The 24,660-nt window shown below is 35.1% G+C and overlaps 2 protein-coding genes, 1 non-coding gene and 1 pseudogene across 3 annotated transcripts; 2 read left to right on the top strand and 2 right to left on the bottom strand.

Moving 5' to 3' along the window:
• On the bottom strand, positions 9,346 to 9,982 carry LOC104771505 (zinc finger protein 6-like). The gene has a single exon (XM_010496033.1). The coding sequence runs from the start codon at positions 9,888 to 9,890 to the stop codon at positions 9,477 to 9,479; it is 414 nt and encodes a 137-aa protein (XP_010494335.1). The 5' UTR covers positions 9,891 to 9,982; the 3' UTR covers positions 9,346 to 9,476.
• TRNAG-GCC lies at positions 15,343 to 15,413 on the top strand. The gene has a single exon. It is a non-coding gene; the product is annotated as a tRNA-Gly (tRNA).
• LOC104771504 (putative SWI/SNF-related matrix-associated actin-dependent regulator of chromatin subfamily A member 3-like 3) lies at positions 15,708 to 21,530 on the bottom strand. The gene is made up of 18 exons (XM_010496032.2): positions 20,132 to 21,530; positions 19,763 to 19,896; positions 19,542 to 19,677; positions 19,392 to 19,445; positions 19,118 to 19,267; positions 18,887 to 19,038; positions 18,728 to 18,812; positions 18,399 to 18,617; positions 18,177 to 18,320; positions 17,928 to 18,080; positions 17,777 to 17,844; positions 17,564 to 17,686; positions 17,372 to 17,471; positions 17,136 to 17,248; positions 16,488 to 17,058; positions 16,324 to 16,395; positions 16,130 to 16,228; positions 15,708 to 16,042 (listed from the first exon to the last, which is right to left on the bottom strand). Exons 1-18 carry the CDS (start codon positions 21,446 to 21,448, stop codon positions 15,920 to 15,922), a joined length of 3,813 nt encoding a protein of 1,270 aa, XP_010494334.1. The 5' UTR covers positions 21,449 to 21,530; the 3' UTR covers positions 15,708 to 15,919.
• On the top strand, positions 22,952 to 24,004 carry LOC104771503 (annotated as a pseudogene).

Raw genomic sequence — 24,660 nt, 5'->3', positions numbered from 1 at the left:
GTTGTTAGTTACTCAGTTATCAAATCTAACGTCATGTATTTTTTTTGTCTTGGTCAACGAAACATAATGTTTAAAAGAGTTAGTCAATAAAAATTGATGTTTTAAATGAGCTACAACAAAGTTTATGGTTTAAATGACCGAAATCTGAAAGTTCATTATTTAAATGAGATTTTCCCTTTCTCCTTTCCATCTTTATATAATAATAAAATTTACAATGCAATGGCACTCCTTAAATCCAAACCCAACGCTACTCATAGTCCCTTTGATGGCTAGAAGTCTCTATAGTCGTTGACTCTAGCTGACAAATTGTAACACACGTGAACCAAGTTTTGATTGATGGTGTCGCTCGATACCATCAAACTGGTTAGGGTTTAGGTAAATTCTAATTTCTCGTATTTAAGGCTGAGTTCGACGCCCAAGGGGGTTTGTTAGCCGTTTTTGTCCCAGATAGAAGAGAAAGAGAGAAGAAGGTTCCCAATGAGTTTTCTGTGAGTTTGGAGAAGTCCATTGCTTGCGCTTGTGAGATATCTCCCTGTGAGTGGAAATTTGAGGCTAAGGACGTGGAAGGAGCTTGTTGTGGTTCTTTTCTGATTGTTTGTGTTGTCAATCTCTCTGTTTTGCAAAGGTGAGTGTATGACCATGATTTATCTAAGCTAAGATCTTTGTTTTTGTGATTCTATCAGTTGTTTGATTGATTTCTTTGGGTGTTTGTGTGATTTTTGTGGCTCATGTGGCTTGGTTTCATTCATGGGAATGTCTTGGATGCATGTGAGGTGTTTGGAGGCATAAATCAGAGCTAGAGATCGAAGGAGATCGGTTCTTGGCATTGGTGTCGATCGACACCAAGGCGAGGACGGCGCGAGGGCTTTGGTAGATGTTGGTCGATACCATGTGGAGGTGTAGGTCAACACTGCTAGGATTTTCGGAGATGTCGAGCAGATGTCGCCCGACAACAGTTGGGTGTCAGTCGACACCAGGTGATCACTGTCGGTCGACACCATCCTCAGCAGGCTGATGACACTTTGTTCCTTTGTGTATTGTTTGGTTTCTTTGTTGTTTGTTGATTGTGGTATGTGGATATTTTATTGCTTGTGTGTATTGTCCAATAGATGGGAGGATTGTCTCACTAAAATATTTTGAGAAATACTTATGCATCTCTTTTGTGCTGCGGTGCAGGTAAAAGCAATGTGTGATCATGGAATCAAGCCGATGAAGAGAAAGTATGTTCTAGAGGCTTTGTTGTTTGTTATGTGTATTTGTTAGGTTGCTAGAATGAAATAATATTGTCTAGAATAGACGTTTAGGTTGTTGGTTCTATGACTTTGTTTTATGATTATTGGCATTACTGGAATGTTGTTGGTTATTTGTTTATTTAATTTATTCGTTTAATGATGTTGGTTTATGTTATTGATTGTTATCTGCTGATTGTACTTGATTGGGGTTAGGATGTTAGTGAATATGGGATCACTAGTTATTACTGTATATAAAAAATGGGTTGGGTTGTTTCACGAATTCGGGTTTGATGAATCTTAATCAAAGTAAGAGTAAATAGCTGATGCATAGTCATGGTTCCTCATAGCCTGTAAAGACAACTCTATGTTCGCCATCTACCATTGCGTTTGTGTTTGTGTTTGCCATTCCCATATGGCGAAGAAGAAGTAGAATATGGCATGTATTCATTGTAAGACTGGTGAAATCCATTATTACTGTAATTCTTAGCCTTGCCAGAGATCCCGAGATCTTCATATGCCATGATATGAGTACTGGTTGATGAACTGTTGTGGTACACAGTATACACTACTGTCCATTGAAATGTGTTCATCTTCAAGTTGATCGTTGGTGATACCAAGGTGAGGGAACTCATCTGTTATCAGACTTTGTGCCATTCTCCCTAACTGAAGATCAGTACGCCTAATGTCGGTAGTTATATGGGTGTGTTGTAAGGGTTTGTTCTATGATCCCCATAGATGGTTGTTGGTTCTCTGTTTAAACTCAAACCACCGGTCCATAAGAGCCCGCCAAACAAAACATCCCAAGAGCCAACGTTGATAGGGAAACTAGACTGATTGGATATTGAGATAGGAGCAAGATCAAATTCTAATCGATTGATATTTCTATTAAATAAATTAAAAATTTTATCACATGTCAAATTTTTATCAAAAAAATCAAATTTTATATATTATAATTTATTCTTAATAATGCATAATCAAAGCTCAAAATGCAAGATCTTTAGAACCAAAAGAGTATATCGTCAAGTACAACATATTAAAGCCTATTTCTATGGGAACAAAAAATATGATGGGAGACAAATGCAAGCAATTTTATGTTAATGTGTTAGTAAAAATGGTGCTTCTCAAATGATTAATTGATTTGGTTGTAAATTTTAGCAATAATTAAGAGAATACATAAAATTTCTTAAATTCAAAAGATCGAAGTTTTTTTTTTAATGTATTTGTTTCATGGTTGAGAATGTTGTAATATGATAATAAAATTTCGCCTTGGGCGTTCGGAGAGAACGGGTTATACAGGTCGGGTTGTTCGGTTGGTGTAAAATTCGGGTTTCAGAAATCTTAGCCGAATATAACCGAAATTACATTTGGTTCGGTTCAAACGGTACACGGGTTATTCGGGTCAGTTATCAAGTTTTAAAAATCTTCCGAGAACAATTGTGGACATGCAGAATTTGGTTTATTTATACCGAATTCACCTGTTTTTCACCTGATACAACATGAACATAAACAAAGTATAAAAACAACAAAATATAAGACAAATGTTATTGCCTTACATAGCATTACAGAGGATAAGCTAGTTTTTGATCGAGTTTTACATCTAGCAACCATTACAGACCCAGAAGCTAATAAGCTAGCATATTATCATGTTTTAGCTAGCATATCATCAATGTTTAAGCTAGCTATTACATGAAGAAGAGGCTATAGAACCATCCAAAAGTTAGCAACTCTTACCACCATAGTTGTTTGTTGTTACAAAAGCATGCTAGTCCGCATCAAAAAGTAGACAAAAGAGCAGCTTCAAAAGTCAGTACTATCCCCTGTTATCTCCAATAGTTAACGCTGCAAAAGTGCATCAAAAAGGACAAAAGTGCAGCTTCCTACCTACCTGTCCCATGCATACGAAACAATGTCAATATGTAAATCAAAACAAATACTACTTATACTCTTAAGCTTAATAGCAGAAACTTAACTAATAAGTAGACATACCTGCCATATTATGAGTAATCATGGAGGAGGAGCTAGACCATTCCTTGTATCTACAAAAGAAAACAGTTAGACATTTACATTTAAACAAACTAAAGAACACAGTCCAAAGAAGACACATTAAAACTGACTTACCAAGAGATTCAAAAAACTCTACTTCTTCCAACATTTGCACCAAGGTAGCCACATCTACTTCTGTTTTGAATGAACACCTCAACCACTGTTGGGTGCATACCAAAACCTCCACCATGTAAGGAGTTAAAGAACTCCTATACGGATCCAACACTCGGCCGCTTGTACTAAAAGCTGACTCAGAAGCAACAGATGATGCTTGCGATGCTATAACATCTCTAGCAAATTCAGACAAGATTGGGAACTTGGAGCTGTTACACCTCCACCAACTTAGAACATCATAAGGCATCCCTAGCCTATTCTCAACTCTTCCCTCAGGTTTCTCTGCCAGATAGCGTTGCAACTCATTGCCACTATCATCATTCACCCCAAAATGAACCATCCTGCTGTAAAGAGTCTCGATCCTCTCACAATCATCTTCTTCATCAGAAAACTCATTCACGCCAATCTGTTGCTCCGCCTCTGCATTAGCTTGAATGTCAACTGGAATGGTCAGCCTTGAAGAATATTCTTCATACAACTTCTTCATTGCACTTGAAACTATAGCAGAAAGATGCTTACTCTCGATTGTATCTTTGTCATACAGCTGATCAATGCAAAGGGAAGCAAACTGCATCTTGTTGTGAGGATCAAAAACACTAGCTATGATGACAATTGGATTCATGTTGTTCAATCCATCCCAATACTTCTCAAACTTGTCCCTCATGACATGAGCCTGCTTTCTGGTCTCCTCATCCGGACTAGCACACTTGGCGATCAGAGCCCTCTCAATGTTCACAATTTCATTGTAACATACAGAAGACGACATAGACTTTGAAGTAGAGAATACCAAAGTTGCCGTATAGAATATCTTGAGGAATTTGACTAACCTTGACACTTCTTCCCAATCTGAATCAGTCGGTGGACCAACTCTCTTGACCTTTGTCTTCTCATCCTCTTCCAAGAAGTAATCACAGTACAACTTGTCCTCCATCAGCATCTTCTCAAATGCAACCCGCAGCTTCAAAGCAGAACTCAACATAAGGTAAGTAGAATTCCATCTTGTGACAACATCCAGTGGCAAGCTGCCTCTGCATAGCTTCCCATTGTCACACCTCATCGCAAAAGACCTTAGCCGAGTGAAAGAAGATCGGACATACTTGACTGCATTCCTAACAGCCACAATTGTTGCTTTTACCTTCTTCAACCCAACACAACAATCAGATTCAGGATGTGGGCACAACAACGCATGTGCAAGAACTCACCATCTCTAACCAAGGAGTCTTCCCTCTCAGTCTTAACTCATCTTTAAAAACACTTAATGCCTTGTCATTGTTCCTTGCATTATCCACTGTCACTGTAAAAACCTTCGAGATTCCGCAATCTTCTATGCAGTCCAGCAACTGCCTAGCAATGGTGTCTCTTTTGTGATCTGTGATGACCTTAAATCTAAGGATTCTCTTCTGCATTTCCCAGTTAGCACTAATCCAATGCCCAGTGATCACCATGTAGTTGTAGGAGGTTGTCGGAGATGTCCATATGTCTGTTGTTAAAGAGACCCTTTGTTTCTCAACAGTGAACTGATTCTTCAAGGGAGCTTTATGTTGCAGGTAGATCCCAACAATGTCTTTAGTGCACGTTCTCCTAGAGAATGTCTTGTACATAGGGAAGACATTGAAACAAAACCTTTTCCAACCCTCAGATTCTACAAATGAGAATGGTAACTCATTGACTACCACCATCTCAGTAACTGACCTCCTAAACAGATGTGGATCATACTGAATCACCTTCAAGTTCCCTTTGTTATCACCACTAAGAACCTGCTGCTTCTCCTTTTCTACCCAATCCTTGTACTGCTTACATATACGAATGTGACATATCATAGGACTAGTGCCTACAGTCTTCGAATCACACGCTATCTCTACACCACAGTACTTACAGTAGCTCTTAGTGATATCTTCATCTCTTTGCAGAAAGTGATCCCAGCAAGGTGCTCTTTTAGCATACTTCTTCCGTGCTTTCTGTGGCTTATCAGCTCTAGAGGCTGGTGACTTACGCTTATTCTCAGCTTGAGTTTGTTCTACTTCTATCACTTGAGGTTCAGGTGGATGTTCCATGTCGATGTGCTCTTCAGACATCTATAATATACACAAAGAAGAAAACATATTAGTATTTGTTAATCTCAAAACATTCAAACAACACATCTAAATCTCAGAGACAATCGAAGTTTTAAAATAAACCCTAAACATATATGACCCAATTTAATACAATACAACAACTTATGACCATAAACAAACCGCAAGACAACAAATAAACAAATGAATAATCGTTAATGATGAAAGCCCCAAATTGATTTTAAAACCCTAACCCTAAATGACCCAAATTGATACAAATACAACAACTTATGACCATAAACAAACCGCAAGACAACAAATAAACAAATGAATAATCGTTAATGATGAAAGCCCCAAATTGATTTTAAAACCCTAACCCTAAATGACCCAAATTGATACAAATACAACAACTTATGACCATAAACAAACCGCAAGACAACAAATATACTCATTATTAATCGTTTATGATGAAAGCCTCAAATTGATTTTAAAACCCTAACCCTAAATGACCCAAATTGATACAAATACACCAACTTATGACCATAAACAAACCGCAAGACAACAAATATACTCATTATTAATCGTTTATGATGAAAGCCCCAAATTGATTTTAAACCCTAACCCTAAATGACCCAAATCGATACCATAACAAAAACCTACCTAGAATAACAAATAATCAAAGGAAGAAGCGATTAGGAGAAAGAAGAAGAAGAAAAACTTACGTTGCGGATTAGGGTTTGAATCCCAGAGAAAGGCGAGAGGTGAGATGATGAAGATGATGGTGAAGATGATGTCGAAGATGATGAAGCTTAAACGAAGATGGAGAAGAAAAGATTTGTTTGATCGGAGAAGATGAACTCAATGTTTTTTTCTGTGTCGCCAACGAGAGGAGGCGGAGAACTCGAAGAAAAAAACAGAGAGAAATGAGTTTAGGGTTATATAAATTATATATATGACTGCCAATTCTCGGTTTAGGTAAAATTGATCGGTTCTGATTACCGAACCGAACCGACCCGAAACCGAATCCGAATTCTGATTATAATTGTCTCGAACGGTTTGCTCCTCACTAACTCCCAATTGCCGAGAACCAAAAATGTCGGGTTCCTCGGTTTGGTTTGTCCGGTTTTTGCCGATGTCCTAGAGCGAGTAAAATTCATTGTGGGTCAATCTTCTTTAGGAGTTCGATTCACTTTTGATCTAGATTCCGAGTCTTTTTCCTCATTGTGATCCTCTCTTCCTTTTCTTTGAGTTCTTGCTTTGTATTTTGTTCTACACCATCCTCAAATAGCTAATTCTTTGTTATCTAGTTCTCAAAACTTAGAAAGACACATAAAATCGTAAAATTTTCAAAACTAGAAGAAAATATGCTTTTAAATCTCATAAACATGATAGATATTATTGGTTTATGGGCCGAGAAGTCCATGTTGGGCTGTATTGATATTGGTTATTATAAACTCTAATATTGTTGTAAACCCTAAGAATTGAGTGTTATATAAACTCATGTATCATTGATTAAGATAACAACATAATAATAAAGACTTTTCTCGAAACCCTTTCCCTAGTTTCTACATGTTATCAGAGCAGGCGATCCTCATGGATCTAAATTAACACTTCCGCATTAGAGTCTTTGTGAACAAGAGAAAATCATGGAGACGGTGAAGATGAAGACGATGAAGACATAAGCAATAAGGGATGTGTTCACCTGACTATTTCTTGATCCCATGGGTTTTAGTTTTTACAAAATTTTAAAATATTCGGTTTGATTCGTACGTTTTTCTATAGAATTAGGTTTGGTTATTTTCTTTTTTTTTGCAATAATTAGTCGGAGGTTTTCTTTTATTTAAACTAATGATGATGGTTTTAGGGTTTATGGTCTACATGGGTTTGAGTTATGATTTTTTTTCATATTTTTTTGTTTGGTAATAGTTTTACCATTACAGGGAAATTGTTTGGAACAAATGGTTTTTAGGTTAATTTATTTTTAGTCCGATTTGTGGACTGTCCAAGATTAGGACAATTATTTTTGGAGTTGTAGGATTTGCACCCACGAGATGTTGTTATTCCCCTTTACCAAGATCAAAGACGAGTTGAAATTTCATCCTTCTTTCTATTCAGATTAGAGTTTATAACTCTGAGAAATTCGTTGACATGATTTTTCCGTCCTGAAAAAGTGTCCACGACATACGTATTCCATTTTATGATTACAAAGTTTGCGTTTTATGCATCATGTTTATCTTACAGAAAAGTATTGATATATAATTTTAATATTGTTGTAAACCCTATAAGCTGGGTGTTATATAAACTTTGTATTTTTAATTAAGATAACAACATATTAATGAAAAGACTTTCCCCAAACCCTTTCTCTAGTTTCTACAAATATAAATTCCTCCGAATTAACCTTTCTTTGTCAGCAAACAAAAATCAAAAAGATGGTTCAAAAAAGAGGTTTGAAGACTGTTTATAACCACGAAGGATTCAACGTAAGGATTAAATGTAACATTTGAGTAATTCACCCTTAAATGTTTCACAAACAAACACTTTATAATCATTCTACTTTTATAGAAGAGAACTAATGAGAAAAGTAATTATTGCACTTTTTATATAAAGTTAGTCAAGTAAAAAACAGAAGCATATTTTGTTTTTCTTCCTATTTTCTTCAAAAAGTTATGTAAAAAGTAGAAAACATCCCACTACAAATACATGGAAGAGAAATACTCTTTCTTACTTTTGTCTTTCTTCTCTTCTCTTATTTTTTCTTCACTCTTCTTTATTAAGCCCAACCATTTCCTCTCCTTTTGACACCATGTTTCCAAAACCAAAACCTCATACCTAATAAGCACAAAACCGCCTTTAGTTTGCTAACCTCATAGATCACTAAACTATCTTTAAAGAAGATAATAGTTGTCGTTTCCCCTCTTACAAAATTTTGTACATGTTTGCATTTTTGAGAAAAAGCTTCTCGTAAGCAAACAACAAGGGGAGGAAATGAATGTTAAGGTGAAAGTGGGAAACGATCCTAAAGGTGAGATGTCCATTTAAATTAACAAAGAGTGATACAAAAGTACATGATAACTCAAATTAATGTTTCATATAATTAAAATCATTGTTAAGTGACATGCACTAATGTAACCAACAAGAGTCATGAGAATACAAAAAGATATGATAACCCAGTTGTTTCATATAAGACCATGATTAAGTGACATGCACTAAGTAACTAAGAGTCATGCAGATCAAACTAGGCAATGTGAAACTTTAGCCCTTGAATGTTTTATAGATTTTGGAAGAGTTTTTGTTTTTTTACAAAATCCAAAATGCAAAACTGAAAACCAAATCCAAAAACTGAATTAGAAAACAACATCCATTCATGGCTTATGGCTATATCTCTTAGGCAAATTCGTATTTGCCGTGGCCGTTATCCCAAGCGCTTGTTCTTCACGTCATAGCCGCGAAAAAATAGTATTTTCTCCACTGTGTGAACTAAAACAAAATTAATTTCTTAGCTCATTTTTTCTCCTTTTGCTGATGGATTTCGATGTAAGCCACATATTTGCATTTATTTTACATGCGGATGTGGTGGTGGAAGACCAATTAATTTAATTCTTATTATGATTGGTTTATTCTAAATCTTGCATAATGTTGTCACTTTTGAATTAAATTTCGAAGATGTAGACAAATCATGGGATTAGATCTGACTTCTAATTTTATGAACATAACAAAAATCTCTAAAACGTTTGCCTTTTGTACACTTGTTGTAAAACAGTTTTTTTTTTTTTTTGTGTGTGGATATAATTATACATTCATACAAGAAAGAAACCCTATAGTAAATATATATATATATATATATATATATATATATCATAGAAAGATCACAAAACATGCAAAAATAAATAAACCACCCAAAAATATCTTACCCTTGACATATTCATAGTAAACGCCTCATATATGCTTTCCTAGATTAAATATATCAACCTGGAAAGCCATATAATATACACCAAAAACGTATTGATACATCTATAAATATGTAAGAAGTTGATGATCATAAGCCAAGACGCAGCTCCAAGTCGATTTCATCTCCTTCAACGACGACGTGTTCTCTCCTTGCAGCCATCGAGCCGATTCGTAAGTGTTGCATGTAGTTCGAGGTGGTCGTCCTCATCACGACGGAATCTACATGCTCGTAGCCACCACGATCAGACGACACGTGGAAACATCTATGAGATTGTGAGAGTGCCAGGTCAGCATCGTTTGTCACCTTGGCCTTGTTGAGACGGTCACGTCGATGGATGTTCATGTGACCACCTAAAGCTTGTGCGTTCGTGAAACCTCTTTTGCAGAAAGTGCACTCGTACATTCGTCTCGTCACGTTGGAGACCGACGACGACGCCGTGTGACGGTGCCGAACGGCTCTGGTTTCTGATGACGTAGACGACGATGATCTCTCACACTCCATATTTATATATAAGTTGCCTCGATCGACAGGGAGATATCTTTGAAGAAATGTTCAAACTTGAAAACCCAAAATAGAACTTTGAGGGAAGATGAAAGATGAAAGAGCAGTCAAATGTCTAGGGGTGCATATAAGGTGGGTTTTTACGATGATAAAGTAAATCAAATTTATTCATACGACTGTTTACATTTTTGTTTTTGTGTGTTTACATGTTTGGAAGACATGATTTGGCTTTTTCTTTAAAGGTATATATATATATTTTTTTAATTATCACCGTATATTAATTGTGGATTTTGTTTTTTGTCATGTATTATTTAGCTAGTACGTAGCTAGGTTATAATGTAGCCTATGATTTAATTATTAACTTGCCAATAATAGCAAGTTTATATAGCTAATTCTAGGAAGCAAAGCAATATCATACAATTAACTATGTAATTAGTATTGTATCATCAAATGTATGCTCCGTAAGATTTACATAATTACATGTGAACTTGTTCATTTAACTAGCAACTCCCACTCAGTCTCTACTAAATCAGAAATAGAAATTTTAATTTTTTGACATGTGATTTCACAATTATCTTAACTTTAAGTTTTTTTTTTTGTTTTGTTTCCAACAATACACATGTAGAATTAAATTCTTTCTTTTTTTCAGCAAACCAGTATATATGTTTCATCTCTTGTAGTTTTACTTACAATACTCTCGTATTCAAAACAAGAACATTAAAAAATAATGAAAGAGACATAACGAAAGTTTTGATTAGAAATCACATAAATTATAATTAAGTCAATCCTCACAGTAATCCAATAAACTGAAATCCAAATAAACCTCAACTAAACTCTTCCATTAGTCCATGAAATTACAAGAATGATGACAATTAAAAGGCAAGGGAGTGGTTTAAAATCAGTCGTGTTTGTTTTATTGCTAAACATTCATTTTGTGTTTGTCTTGTAATAGTCCAACATTTTATCGCAATTTGATCGGCACATAACCAAATTTATAGTTTAGTCTCCACTGACTGCATGCTTTGTCTACTAGACTACTACGATCGATTTTTACCGGAAAAAAGTAACAATATATATATATATATATATATATATATATNATATATATATATATATATATATATATATATATATATATATTGATGAACGGCATTATACTCAAAATATCCAAAGAAAAAAAACTCTAAAATATTTTAAGTATATTTTTAAGTATTATTACCAAAATATCATCAAAAATTTAGATTTATTAAAAATTTCACAAAAAGTAAAATTAATCTTTTAATCTTTAAACTAAACCCTAAACTCTAATAACTAAATCATAAACTCTAAACACTAGACCCTACTTTTTAAAAGCTATACGCTAAATATAATAATTAACCCATAACCGGAAAAGAAAAATCCAAATCCTTCAAATAATTTTTTTAGTAATATTTTTAGAACACTAAAAAATTTGGCGGTATTTTGAGAACATATGGTATATTTATAATAAAACTTAAAAATATGGTATTTTGAGGAACTTTTTATTTTCGAAAATATATCAAAGATATAAACATTATGAAAAGTAGTATTTTTGACAACAAAACTTAAAAGTGTGGTATTTTGAGAAATTTTTCTTATTCAAAGTATATCAAAAATATCTTATTATATAAAGTTTGATGTCAAAATTACTCATTAAAAAGATTGTGACACATGTCAAATATATTAATTAATATTAACAAGATCGTGACACATGTCAAATATATTAATTATATATTGACACATGTCAAAAAAATTCTTTTTTTTTAATAGCGTAGTAGGACAACTAATTATATTTACAGAATTTTACATGTATATATTCTAAAAAAATTATTTTTCTTAATCAAAAAAAACTAACAAAATCAATATATTTTCTATTGTATGCTAATTATATTATATGTGTGTTCTCAATAAAATTTGACATGTGTAAATAAAAACTCAATTTATTATGTATATTAATCAAGAAACAATGAATAACAAAGTTAAAAAGAATAACATAAGTTATTTAACATAATTTTAGTTGGATATAAATTGTATTTATCGTTGTAATATAAATTTTCACTGTAAGTAAACACAAAACCTTGAAAGAATAATAAACTTAAAAAAAAATCAATACATGATGTATATTAGTATAGTTTTACATGTTTTATTTTAAAGATTTTAATGCATGTAGTAATATGAGAAACCTGACAAAAAAAAATAGAAAAAATGTGTTTGTAGGAATGAATTTTTGGTTAATTGAGGAAAATTGACAAACGTATTATTTATGAATTATGACATATAGAAGAATAATATTTAGGATATTTTTTGGATTTCACAAAATTTTGTGGATGTTAACTGATTATTTTTATTGTTAAATTTAAAATACTAACCAATATACATATTATCTCATATGATGCCTATATTATTTTTGTTATTAAAATTTTAACTCTAATCCATGAAAAAGTGAATTATGTTTTTATGATGAGATAGATAGTTAAATATGATAACTAAGCTGAATGTCTAACGAAATATTAATATGTATCATTTAAAAAAAATCATTTAAGAATATTAATAGTTGTTTTATTTGTTTGATTTTATAATCTCTAACACATGTAATTTTGTAATGCATATGTTAAAACATAAGATAATTTGAAATAAATTTTAGTAATTTGACGAGAATGTCTCATATCTTAATATATATTTTTATTTTATAAATTTCACTCATTTGTGAAGTGACTTTCGTGCAGTGGCAGGAGGTAATTCTATTTGTAGAAGGCACCATCATACCCGGGATCGAGTCTCGGCTCCTACGAATGTAGGAATTTGGCTAATGGGCCGGCCAGTTGTGGCCTAATGGTTGACAAAAAAAAATTTCACTCATTTAAAATTAATTATGACATGAGGTAAAATTAGTACTTATGAGATAACAACATAACAATATATCTTAAATAATGTTGATTCAGTTTTTTTACGAATTATATTTTGTTAATTTTTATTTGTATTTTCAATTCTTAGTAAGATATAGATTTGATATGATGTATTAATTGTGTTTGATGTAAAATATTTAGTTCTATGCATTAAGATGAAATATATAATTAAACTTAAAATATAGTGTATTATGATGGTATATATATTTAAATGGTACTCCCTGTCCTATAAGAGTTTTTGGATAAAAACATAAAGATTAATAAACAATAAATATTATGTCATTTATAAAACTTCAACCAATAGAAAAATATATTGCATAGTTTAAATAGTCATAAATTGTTATATTAATAAAAAATGTACATAGAAATTTGAGAAAATATTATAAATAGAGCAAAGAAGCCTTAAAACTCTTATACAATGTAACTGATAGATTATTAAAATGAAATATGAAAGGTTCATATTCAATATTAAAATATTACAAGATAAATTCTAAAAACATATATATTACTATTTAATTATTTTTAATAAATTTTTTAATTTTTACCCGCATAATAACACGGGACTTATCTAATTAACATTATAAAATAAAATGAAAAAGAAATAAGAGATTACGTATCTAATCTATATAGACTCGATGGACTGAAGAATAAGTTTGGGCTTGTATTTTTCCGTGTCTTTTTGATATTTTTGCTTCTCTAAAACCTAAACAGTTAATATCTTAGTGATATATGTAAAGCAAAAGAAGAAAAAAAACTAAATTATACATATAGTTTACAGAAAATCGGTAGTTTCATACCCTAGCTAAGAGGGTATGTTCAATTCCTACATCATATTTCACACTGTGTAAATTCATAAATTAAGTTAAATAAAATTCAAATTCACTGTCTCAACTTGTAAAACAGTGTTGTTTCATACATAAGCCGTGATGATGATAACAGACAGTTAACGGTTGATTACGTGGACGCCACGTATGAAACGACGTCGTTTTGAGAAACAAAAGAAAAAACTTCTTTTAGTCAAAACAACGTCGTTTCTTTTTCTTCCTCTTTTTTTTTTCTTCCTCCTTCTTTCCCAAGTCGCATTTCTTTGTTCAATTGATCTGAGATTTTTTTTTTTAAATTATCTAATTGATTTGGGTACCCCGATCGAGCTTCCTTCAATGGAACACACACCAAAACCCTCCACACCCGTCCTTTGGTTGGAGACCTCGACTGAGACGCTGAGATCGACGTGTTTGGGCCAAGATGTGTGATGAAGCTAAATCTGACATCGAGAGAGAGCCTTTGCCATTGATTTTCACAAAATCACGGATGAATCCAAAACCTGCCTTAACCAAATCACAATGAATCACTTCTTCAATCTGAACAGACCCAATTCCTCCACAGGCTTTAAGGACGCGTGGGAAAGTGAACCGGTCCGGTTTAACAGCATCTTCAACCATCTGAACGTAGAGAGCCATTGTATCTTCATACTGACCCAATTCTGTGTAGCCTGAGATAAGAGAGTTCCAAGCAAAAGGTGATGATTCTCTCTTTAAGGGTCCTTTGAATTGATTGTTTTCCGATCAAGAGAGGAGTGGGAGATGGTTTGTTGATAGAGAGGGAAGCGAATCCGTTGTTGTTGTATTGGTTTTGTCTTTGTTGCTTCAACTGTTGGTGATGCCTGGGTTTCTATTTCATTGAAGAAGACGAAAAAAATGGATAAGAGAAGCTTGGTTTGTGTACAACGATACTCACCATCTTCTCTTTCTCTATTAATTTTTTTCTCTTGTCTTTCCTCTGAGTTGAGAATTCGATAAACGGCGGTTGTTGGGAACAACGTTTCGATTCTCCACAACGTTACGCTTGGAGGAACTGGGATACAGTGTGAAGATAGACACCCAATATTGGAGATGGGACTTGTATTTTGGGTAATATCACGATTGGAGAAGGAACTAAGATTCGTGTTGGATCAATTGTGTTGAAGGATGTGCCGCCGCGTACAACGGCTGTTGAAAACCCGGCGAGATTGCTTGGTGGTAAACAAGTAAAACGACGTCGTTTAACCAATTTTTTTTTCTTTTGTTTCTCAAAACGACGTCGTTTCATACGTGGCGTCCACGTAATCAACCGTTAACTGTCTGTTATCACCGTCACGGCTTATGTATGAAACAACATTGTTTTACAAATTGAAACAGTTAATTTAAAATTTATTTAACTTAATATATGAATTTACACAGTATAAAATGTAGTGTATAAATTGAACATACCCCTTACCTGGGAAAGGAAATTACCGATTAACCCTATAGTTTACGTGCGAAAGAAATATATTAAGTTGTTTTCATCATAAACAATCTTTTATCTATTGGACAGATCTGCAATACCAAGGTGTCATTTGATAGCAACTCGAGTAACTTTGATTCGCTTAATTTCTGCCACATCATTGATTGATTACGTATATGCACACCTATTCCGGTGTGGGTCTTCTTTTCTCTTTACACAATACTAAATATTTAATTTATTTAACAATTCAATTCAACTAACAAAAAGCACCAGTGGTTTAGTGGAATAATAGTACCCTGCCACGGTACAGACCCGGGTTCGATTCCCGGCTGGTGCAAATATTATTCCTTTTATATATTTTCGTGTTTTATACCCAATCTTAGTCTATATGACTTAGCTTATGCAATTCCGTGTTTTACAGAGATTGACACGGACTAATCTAAAGAATGTTTAAAACAAAATCATTAGAACCTGCAAAGTTACTTTGTTCAATGATGCTCTGTTCACTCATGAAAGCAGATGAATGGTGAGGAAAAAACTTTTTTCTTTTTTTTTTTTCTTGGTCAAACGGTGAGGAAAAATCTTAACCAGACTTTTTACTGTTGTTTCATAACCCCATACACGGTGTGCATTCTGTTCAAGTGTACATCGACTGTTTTGTTTCCTCTTGTGCTGGAACAAAGTTAATAGAAACAATATACGATTCGACCAATTGGCAAAAGATATAACTTGTAACTGGCTAGTAGATAAAGATAAATAACTTGTACCAATAATTTACAAGAAAGCAAAATAAGAACCTCTCCTAAACTCAAAAGACTAACTAACTAACAACGAATGCGTCTGTCATCGGAACAACATTTTCAGCTCCTCAAGTCTTGCCGACCGGACTTCTTCATCTGTTAAAGCTCCGGCGATCATCCGCTGCTTCCTCGCTTGAACTTGCTGCATCCGTTCCTCCACTGTACCCTGCACACAATCATCCCAAATCTTATTTATTTAAGAGTATCTTGGTTAACCATGTTCGAAAACAAATGCAGTTTACAGTGTTGTTACCTTGACAATGAATCTTCTGACGCAAACTGTTCGTTTCTGCCCGATTCGATGAATTCTCATGATCGCTTGCTCTTCCACAGCTGGATTCCACCATGGATCCTAAGTTATTTTAAGAAAGAAAACCAAAAAGATCAATTCATCATATATATATATATCAAGAAGACTTCAAAGCAAAGATTGAAGAGAAATAGTACCATTAAGAAAACACTTGAAGCTGCAGTTAGATTCAGACCAACTCCTCCAGCTTTCAGAGACATAAGCAGAATCTGACACATCACAGAAGCATAGCATGTTAAACTCTCTGTTCGATTTAGACAAGAGTTTAAGAGTTTGTTAGAAAAACTATCCAATCACTTACTGTTTTCTGTTTGGTTTCATTGAACTCTTTCAAAACCTTTTCTCTTCCCTTCTGAGCCAGCTTCCCGTCGAATCTCAGAAACTCGAATCCTCTTCTTCGCAATGGGATCTCCAAAAGATCCAAAAATGAAGTCCACTGGCTAAAGACAATGCACTTCTCTCCCGAACCAGATTTCTGGATCTTCTCTAAACATTTGAGCAGCTCAGAAACCTTCGAAGAATCCTTCCAGTTCTTTACCACATCAACACGGAATATACTATCCGTCGGGCATGAGATCAGCTCGGTTCTCTTCAGGATCGTCCTGCAGATAGGGCATTGACCACAAGACGAAGACCGCCAGCTAGAAAGGAGACATTCACGGCACATTCTATGTACACAAGGTGTGAGAATGGGATCATCTGCAGACTCCAAACAGATTGGACATTCTTGGCTATTGCCATCGCGTAAATCTTGGATTACTTCTTCGATATATGCCCGAGAAGGAGCGTTTTGGGAAACAGAGTCAGGGTTGTTATCAAGAAACCTCCTTGCAAGGCTATCTAAGTCAGCGTACTGTTGTGAATCTGCTCGGCTGCAATTTATCTTCAAGTATTAGAATCCATCTCCAAGGAAATAAAAGAGTCTATTGAATGTATTTTTGCTTTGTACCTCATAACTAGAAAAGGGTGGTTACAACATTGGCGTAGACGGAGGAGGAGCTCGAGGATGTTTGCATAGTTGTGAAGAACTTTTCCTTGTGCCACAAACTGATCAAATTGGACCTGTTTCCAAACAAAGAAGAATGTTATTACATTTACCAAGACATCATAAATCCTTAAAAACAGATTATGATTAAGCTTATGACAGACTGTATTGTGCTTAAAGCCTTGAACTATAACACTTACTTTGGATCTCTTGAAAAGGGCAGTATAGAAGTCTCGTTCTGCTTCAGATTGTTCACATTCAATGACTTGGACATCGGTAGGAGGAAGTTCAAGGATTAGACTGAAAGTTTGCAGAAAAAGTGGAGGAACCATAAGTATAAAGACAAGCAAAAGAACATTAAAAAAAAGACTCAAACAGCTAAAATCATCTACCTTCCTTCTTTGTCCCTTGTTTCCTTTGTTCTTCGCAGCATTAATGGCCTCAGAATCGCCTTGATCAGCTTCAGTCCTCGTCGATCACCATTTTCATAAGGCTTCTGAATCAACTTACTCCACCTATACAGACACGCACACATACATGAATGATAAAATTAAATCAAAAAGCATTATGTAGCAACCAATTACATGGTTTAGGTCTCGTCATACCAAGCCCAATTGCACCATGGTTCGACATGCAGGAAGCACAGAAGACTGTAAAGATCTTCGAGTTTGTTCTGCATTGGAGAGGTATAGTCAGTTATTGCCAAAAGAGTATGAGCTCATATTATCTATTCACGAATTGCTTTAAGTATCTTACTTGTATGGGAGTCCCAGTCAGACACCATCTGCAATGTGAGGACAACTCAAACGTAGCTTTAGCAGCTTGAGTTTTCCACGATTTGATTGTGTGAGCTTCATCAAGAACAATCCTGTACCAATCAATCCTATGGAAGATACTGTTCGCCATATCCTGCATGTCATGAATCTCAGAATTTTAAGTTCAACTAAACAGAGAAAAGAAAAAAGTGTTTTGGAACAGAAAATTGACACAAAATACTATCCTAACCTGCTTGTATGCCGAGGTTAAGACACCATAAGTTGTCAACACAACATCATGACTTGCTATTGCTTTCGCGTCATGTGTCCTGTCCCCTCCATAGTAAACTAATACAGACACAGTGTCAGGCTTTGAATGAGTCTCAAGCTCGTCCTGAAATAGAGTGAAACTCCATGAGACTTTTTAAAAACTTTCAAAGGATTAAAAACAAACAGCTATCAAGGCAATCACCTTCCATTGGCTTAACAGTGCCATGGGACAAATAATAAGAGTGCCTCCTTTTGCCTTCACAATTGTTAGTGCAGTATGACACTCCTTCCTCTTGCGTTTATCTGCATTAACATCTGCCGTCATGTCATCTTCATTTTCTGGGTTACCTCGGCCAGGCCGTGCAAGTATTAGTGCTATTGTCATCACAGTTTTTCCAAGTCCCATGGCATCTGCCAATATCTGCGAACAAAAAGTTTTTAAACTTTTATCAAAACCACAAGCAAAGAATATTGTCACTAGAGAGGAATACAAGTGTTAGGATGAAGATTCAGAATGATCAAGAAACATACTCCGCCTCTCGCCATCTGTGTTGCTGTTGGAAACTGGATTGTTGCTTCACCGCTGAAGATGTTCACATATATTGAAGGTGCCCTCCTGAATAAAATGCATACAAATCAGATAACATATATGTTTCGCTGTTCATTTTGAATATTTGAGATAGTACATACTCGTCACAGATTCGATATGCCTCCCAGCAAGGATGTAGAGTTTCAGCTGCCTTTTCAACATCAATTCCTTTTTCAGATTCTGACATCCAGTAGAGAGCTTGTTTCTGGTACGGTCTCAGGTTACACGTGAGTGTATTTGGAGCTTCCATTTCCTAAACGAAAGGAAGATAAAATGATATTAAAATTAGAGTTTCTACGAGGACAAGAAAAAATTTCTGGCATATTTCACACCTCTAGGTTATATGAATCTACAGCGCCGACAATCCGATTCATATATGACTCAGGAGCATCTTCTTCATCTTTGTTCTGCTCCAGAGACTGTGGACAACCTTTTCTTCTTTTCGCTATGGCCAACAATGCTGCTCTTTCATCAAAGTCATTCTGAACAAAGAAATGTATAGCTTAGTTTTCCACCAAATGAACAAAGAATTGAAAATTCACAACTGTATAATTACCCTACATACATTAAGTGAGTTTCAAGGAGGGACTGAAGTGGAACACATACCTCCAAATTCAGCGAACGTTTACGAGAGTTGAGTTCCTCAGGAGTAAACTCCGCCTGTTTGAAGATATAAATGAGAAACAGAAATGTTATGGACTGGAAACATGACTCTAAGCTCACAAAGGTATTGAAACAGAGAAATGTGGTACAGACCTTTTGGTAAGGTTTGATTGTCAAGTGCTTGAAAAGCTGGAGAAGAGGATGAAGCGTAGAATCGACGTTTGGGGAAGAACCAATCCGCCAAGTGGATTTGCTAACATCGGTGAATATCGAGCTGTGAATGTAAAAACTGCAATCGAAAAGCGATATAAGTTTCCAACAAATCTATCAGTCAAGCAAGAGGATCAACTAACACAACCAAAAACAATATTTACCTGACATATAACATAATTTCTTGCATCATTGTAAGAATTGCTGGTGCCGCTACACATCTTCCAAGCATTTTGACCTTACCAGATCTCAAAAGGCACACAGCCCAATTAGACCACTCCATCGGAAGCCTACCAATCTAAGATCATATAGGGCAAAGAAATGCAATCAATTAATAATCTATTCAACTGAAGAATCTAACGACAAACAAAAGTATAACTAGAAGAGTTCAATTTCCAGTGTTATGTAAAAGTAGACAAATTTTTCAGTATTTCACAACATGAAATATATCAAAATCAACAAAAACTTTCAAGTATCAAAGACTTGCTAACTATAAAGAACACTCATGGTAACAAAAGATAAAAACGACTTACCTCTCCACATCTTTTAGTAGAGAAACGAACAATATTTGGGACTTTCCAGTTGAGAACAGAGGAAAATGTGAAATTCACAATCTCATTATCTTCTAATTTCCTTCCTTTGCTTGTCGAAGTAGCCGTGACAAGTGACCTTCCAACCAAAAACCAATCTTTCTCCACTGGAAAATCTCCGTCTTCCACTTTCACCTTTCTAGCTTCAATCGGTTCCTTCTTCACATACAGCGGTTTCTGCTCACGAATAAATTTCATGTCGTTCACTTGCGGACGCAACTTCACAGTTTTCACCTTCATTTCCTCAACCGGTTCCATCTTCACATGAGTATAACTGCTCTCTTGTTTAACTATGCTATTCAGATTCTTTGATTCCAGATCAATAACTTCAGGGGTATCCAAATTCTCTGGTTTCACAACTCGAAGGGGCGTCGGAGCCAGGATAAAGTTTTTGAAACCAACGGGAACAGATGGTTCCACTTCCATTTTCCTTCTTTTAGCTGAAGCACCATCCAAATCTCCAGGCGATAACAGACCATTCTCTTGCTCTAACTTCTTATTTTCTTGCAACAATCCATTAACCTCACTTGGCTCGCCTTCCTGAACTCCAATCACCTCATCCTTCTTTCTGAGCACACTCGGACAGACAGAATCGTGTTTCTCCTCTAGTGTACCTACATCAGGCTCTTCCTTAACCGTGACACTAACACAATCGTAATCAGAAACCGTTTCAGCCACAGATTTCGTTTTCGAATCAACGATCATTTCTTCTTCTTCTTCTTCTTCTTCTTCTTCTTCTTTAACAACCACCAGTTCAGGTTCGACTACCTCTACCTTCACATCACAATCACCACCCGAAGCACTCGAAACAATTTCAACCACAGACATTTCTATGAAATCACTAATCATCTCATCTTCTTTATTATCACTAACTCTATTCTCAACATACAACAAATCAGGTTCCTCCTCTTTCACAACACGGATCTCTAAACCCGTCGCCCTAAATGAATCAGATTCTAAAAAATCTTTATTCACACAAGCAACAGTTACCTCTTCTTTCGCCGTTGGTAAAGCAATCGCCGGCACCACCACAACACCAAAAGAAGGATCTGAATCAGATTCATTGTTTGAGCAACCAACATCAGTCTCTCCAAGGCTTTGCTTCGACGATAGAGCTGAGATTCGGACTCCGATGGTTGTTCTGACGACAAGAGAGGATCCGTCAATCAAATCGGGAGTGTCAGCAACGATTTTACACTCATCGGAACTCGAAACAGCTTGGGATTCGGTTATACGGATCTCCGCTTCTTCTGTAACCATGGCCACGTGGGAAGGAATCGAGAGGGAAGGAGATGAAGAAGAGAGTTAGAGAGAAGAGAGAGAGAGAGAGAGAGAGAGAGAGAGAGAGAGAATGTGGGGGAGAGAGAGGGGTTTAGGGTTTTTAAATAAAGGAATGGGGGACTTTTGGGATTCTGATTTTGGCACGAAGTGAAGCGAGTGGTTTTGGTGGGTAATAAAAAAATTGGCGGGGTGTTTTTTGGAGCCAAAATTACTGTAAATCTCGCCGTTAATTTATCAAATTTACCATAAACAGAAAAAAGAGATATGTATATTTGATTCACTCGGTTTTTCGGGATACATAGTTTATTCCTAATTAATGTGCCTCGACCGGAACTTAGAAACTTCAACAGGTTTAAAGTTCGGTTTATTGAAATAATAAATCAATTTCGGTTCGAGCCATCAAATTGACTCCTCATCGACTGGTAGTATGTGCGTAGACAAACCCTTTTAAAACAAACTATAGATAACAATTTGTCTTACTGACTCTAACATTTGAGAAGCCGTAGGACGACTTAAAAAAAGTCTAAAAAATAAAAGAATCATTTCATACAAATATGTGACTTACAAAAAAGGATAAATGATTCATCATTTTTAGTGCGAGTTACGTTTTAAAAAACCCGTAAAAAATTTTGTATTCTAGTGTAGCAATTTATCGTTCTGCGGCTAGTAATTTAGTCTTTATCAGCTTCCTATCACTTCATGTGGCCTATCTTTTTGGTGGATCTCATTATCTTTACGGTTTTAATACCTCTTTATCTTTGCTTTAGTTGTTTGTAATTAAGCTTTCAAGTTTCTTATTTCTTTTGTTATAGTTTGATCCGGATGTCGTGCACTTGTTTAAGCAACATACTGTGGACTTGTTTACTTCTATGTAAATTAGTTGGTTGTATCATTCTCTCCTTAGAAGGGAGTACCAAAAACCTTGTAACTTAATTTAATGGAGTGTTTGTTAAAAAAAAAGAAAAGGATAAACGATAACGATAACCCTGAGACTTGCTTACTTGCATTGTTGTTGGTGGCCATTCAAAAAGAATATGATATCATTCATTTCCTGGAGAATTCAATGATTTATACAAGAATAATTCATGTTTTAATACTTAAACTTATGTTTAATCTTGTTAAATGAAAGTTGCACAAGATAGTAAGCATTGACTTAGGGGGATTGACCTAATTTAAACCCTATCCTCTCTGCATATATATATGCCCAAGTTGCTGGTATAATAGAAATCTGATGTGAATTTAGAGAATCTTTTATTTCTACAAGTCATCTTTGTCATAAGATATTAAAAACTGAAGCGCGTCTAAAAATATTTGAATCTCTTAGCTTTGAATGTCAAATGTCAAATTTCTCTTATATATATATATATGTCAAACATTATAAATTAGCAAAACAGCATGATACAACAACTTGATTAATATTGATTATTGAATAAAACCAAACGCATAATTATTAAACTTGCAATAAAAATCACAACTTTTTGGTCTATATACATAGAGCTACACAACCCTTCTCCCTCAGATCAACCAAAACCAAACACTAATCAATAAATTTTTATATGGCTTCAAGAAAACCAAAGGCCAAACCGGCTAATCGCCAATCTGTGAGGCACCCTAGCCACAACCATCCGTTGCGTGTCTTTAAAGCCAAAGAAGAGGATGAGGCCGCATGCTCTGGCTGCGAGCTCGAGCTGATGGGGTAAGCTTTCAAGTGTATAAAGTCAGAATGCGATTACTTCTTGCACAAGTCATGTTTCGACCTTCCTAGTGAGACTCATCACAAGTCTCACCAGGACCACCCTCTGACCTTGCTTCACTCCCCACCAGATGAACGGTCTGTTTACACATGTGACGCGTGTGACCAATACGGATCTGGATTCACCTACCATTGCTCAAACTGCAACTACAATCTTCATGTGGGATGTACGTTCATCCCTGAGACCATAGATCGTGAAGACCATGAACATCCACTCACTCTACTGTATTGCACACCATGTAAAGGTCATGAAGACTCGATCTTCACTTGCAGCGTTTGTGATGAAACTATTTCAGAAGATTTATGGATGTATTACTGCAAGGAATGTGACTATGGAACACATGTACATTCATGTGCCGCATACGAAGATCAAGAATCGGATGAAGAGGAAGAAGAAGAAGATCAAGACGAAGACGGAGAAGGAGAAGCGAGTTCTCCAGCTTCTAGGATAAAGTCGTTGATGAAGGCGCGAGACGAAATGGCAGCTATGCAGCTAGAGGCACGTATTGAGAATGATGCAAGGAATGCTGCGCTTGATCTTTGGGATGACCCAAAACGCAGGTATTATTGGTGATCAGGGATGGATATATTTTGTTAAGATGTGTGATTGTTTCTTTCTTTGCTAATTCTGGTTTCCGGAATAAAGAAACAATAGTTATACTCTTTCTATTGTTTGTCCACAAAAAAATACACTTTCTATTTGTGTCGATTTTTTATAAACTTGTTGTATAATTATTAAGTTGCAATATGAAAAAAAATATATATATTAAGCTGGTTTCATTTATACTTGTTCATTAAAAAAAAAAAAAATAGTAGCCGGTTGTGGCCAAACAACAAGTAAACAAGTAAATAAGTAAATAAATTTCAGCTCAGTTGGTAATGTGTGTAAATATGATATGAATTCGGGCATGTTCTTTTTAATGTTGCTCAGCGATAGCGACTCAGAAAAAAAACCCTTGTTTGTCCTTCATTTCCCTTTTTTCTTTATTCCGATGATTCTGTAGAGACTGTAATCTTTTTTTTTTTCATTTCAGATCTATTATAGTGACTCTCCACTTATCTAATCTTCATCTCTCTTTCTGTTTTTTCCTTTATATTTGGTGTCGCTAATGTTGGTTGTTGCGATTAACAAAAGAACAGGGTCAAAGAGTTCGAATCTCCCTAACACAGTTTTTGCATTTTTTAAAATTTTCTATTAATTTGTGGGCTAGGCTTGAGGCCTATTTAATTTATGTGCCGGCTATTATATTTTGGTAATCAGGTTACAATTTAAATCGATGTTTGAACATATCCTATTATATTAATTGAGAAGTACCAAAAAAAACTAACTTTAAAAAGTGTAAAAAAATTACATTCAAATGCCATTAGAAATATTTAAATAGAGGCTAAAATCATTGAAGGTATTAATGATAATTAATAATTAATAATCATTTAATTA

The sequence above is a fragment of the Camelina sativa genome, chromosome 20, assembly GCF_000633955.1.
Source record: "Camelina sativa cultivar DH55 chromosome 20, Cs, whole genome shotgun sequence".
Classification (NCBI taxonomy): domain Eukaryota; kingdom Viridiplantae; phylum Streptophyta; class Magnoliopsida; order Brassicales; family Brassicaceae; genus Camelina; species Camelina sativa.
The sequence above is the reverse complement of the archived record's forward strand: the minus strand, read 5'-3'. Positions and strand labels throughout refer to the sequence as shown.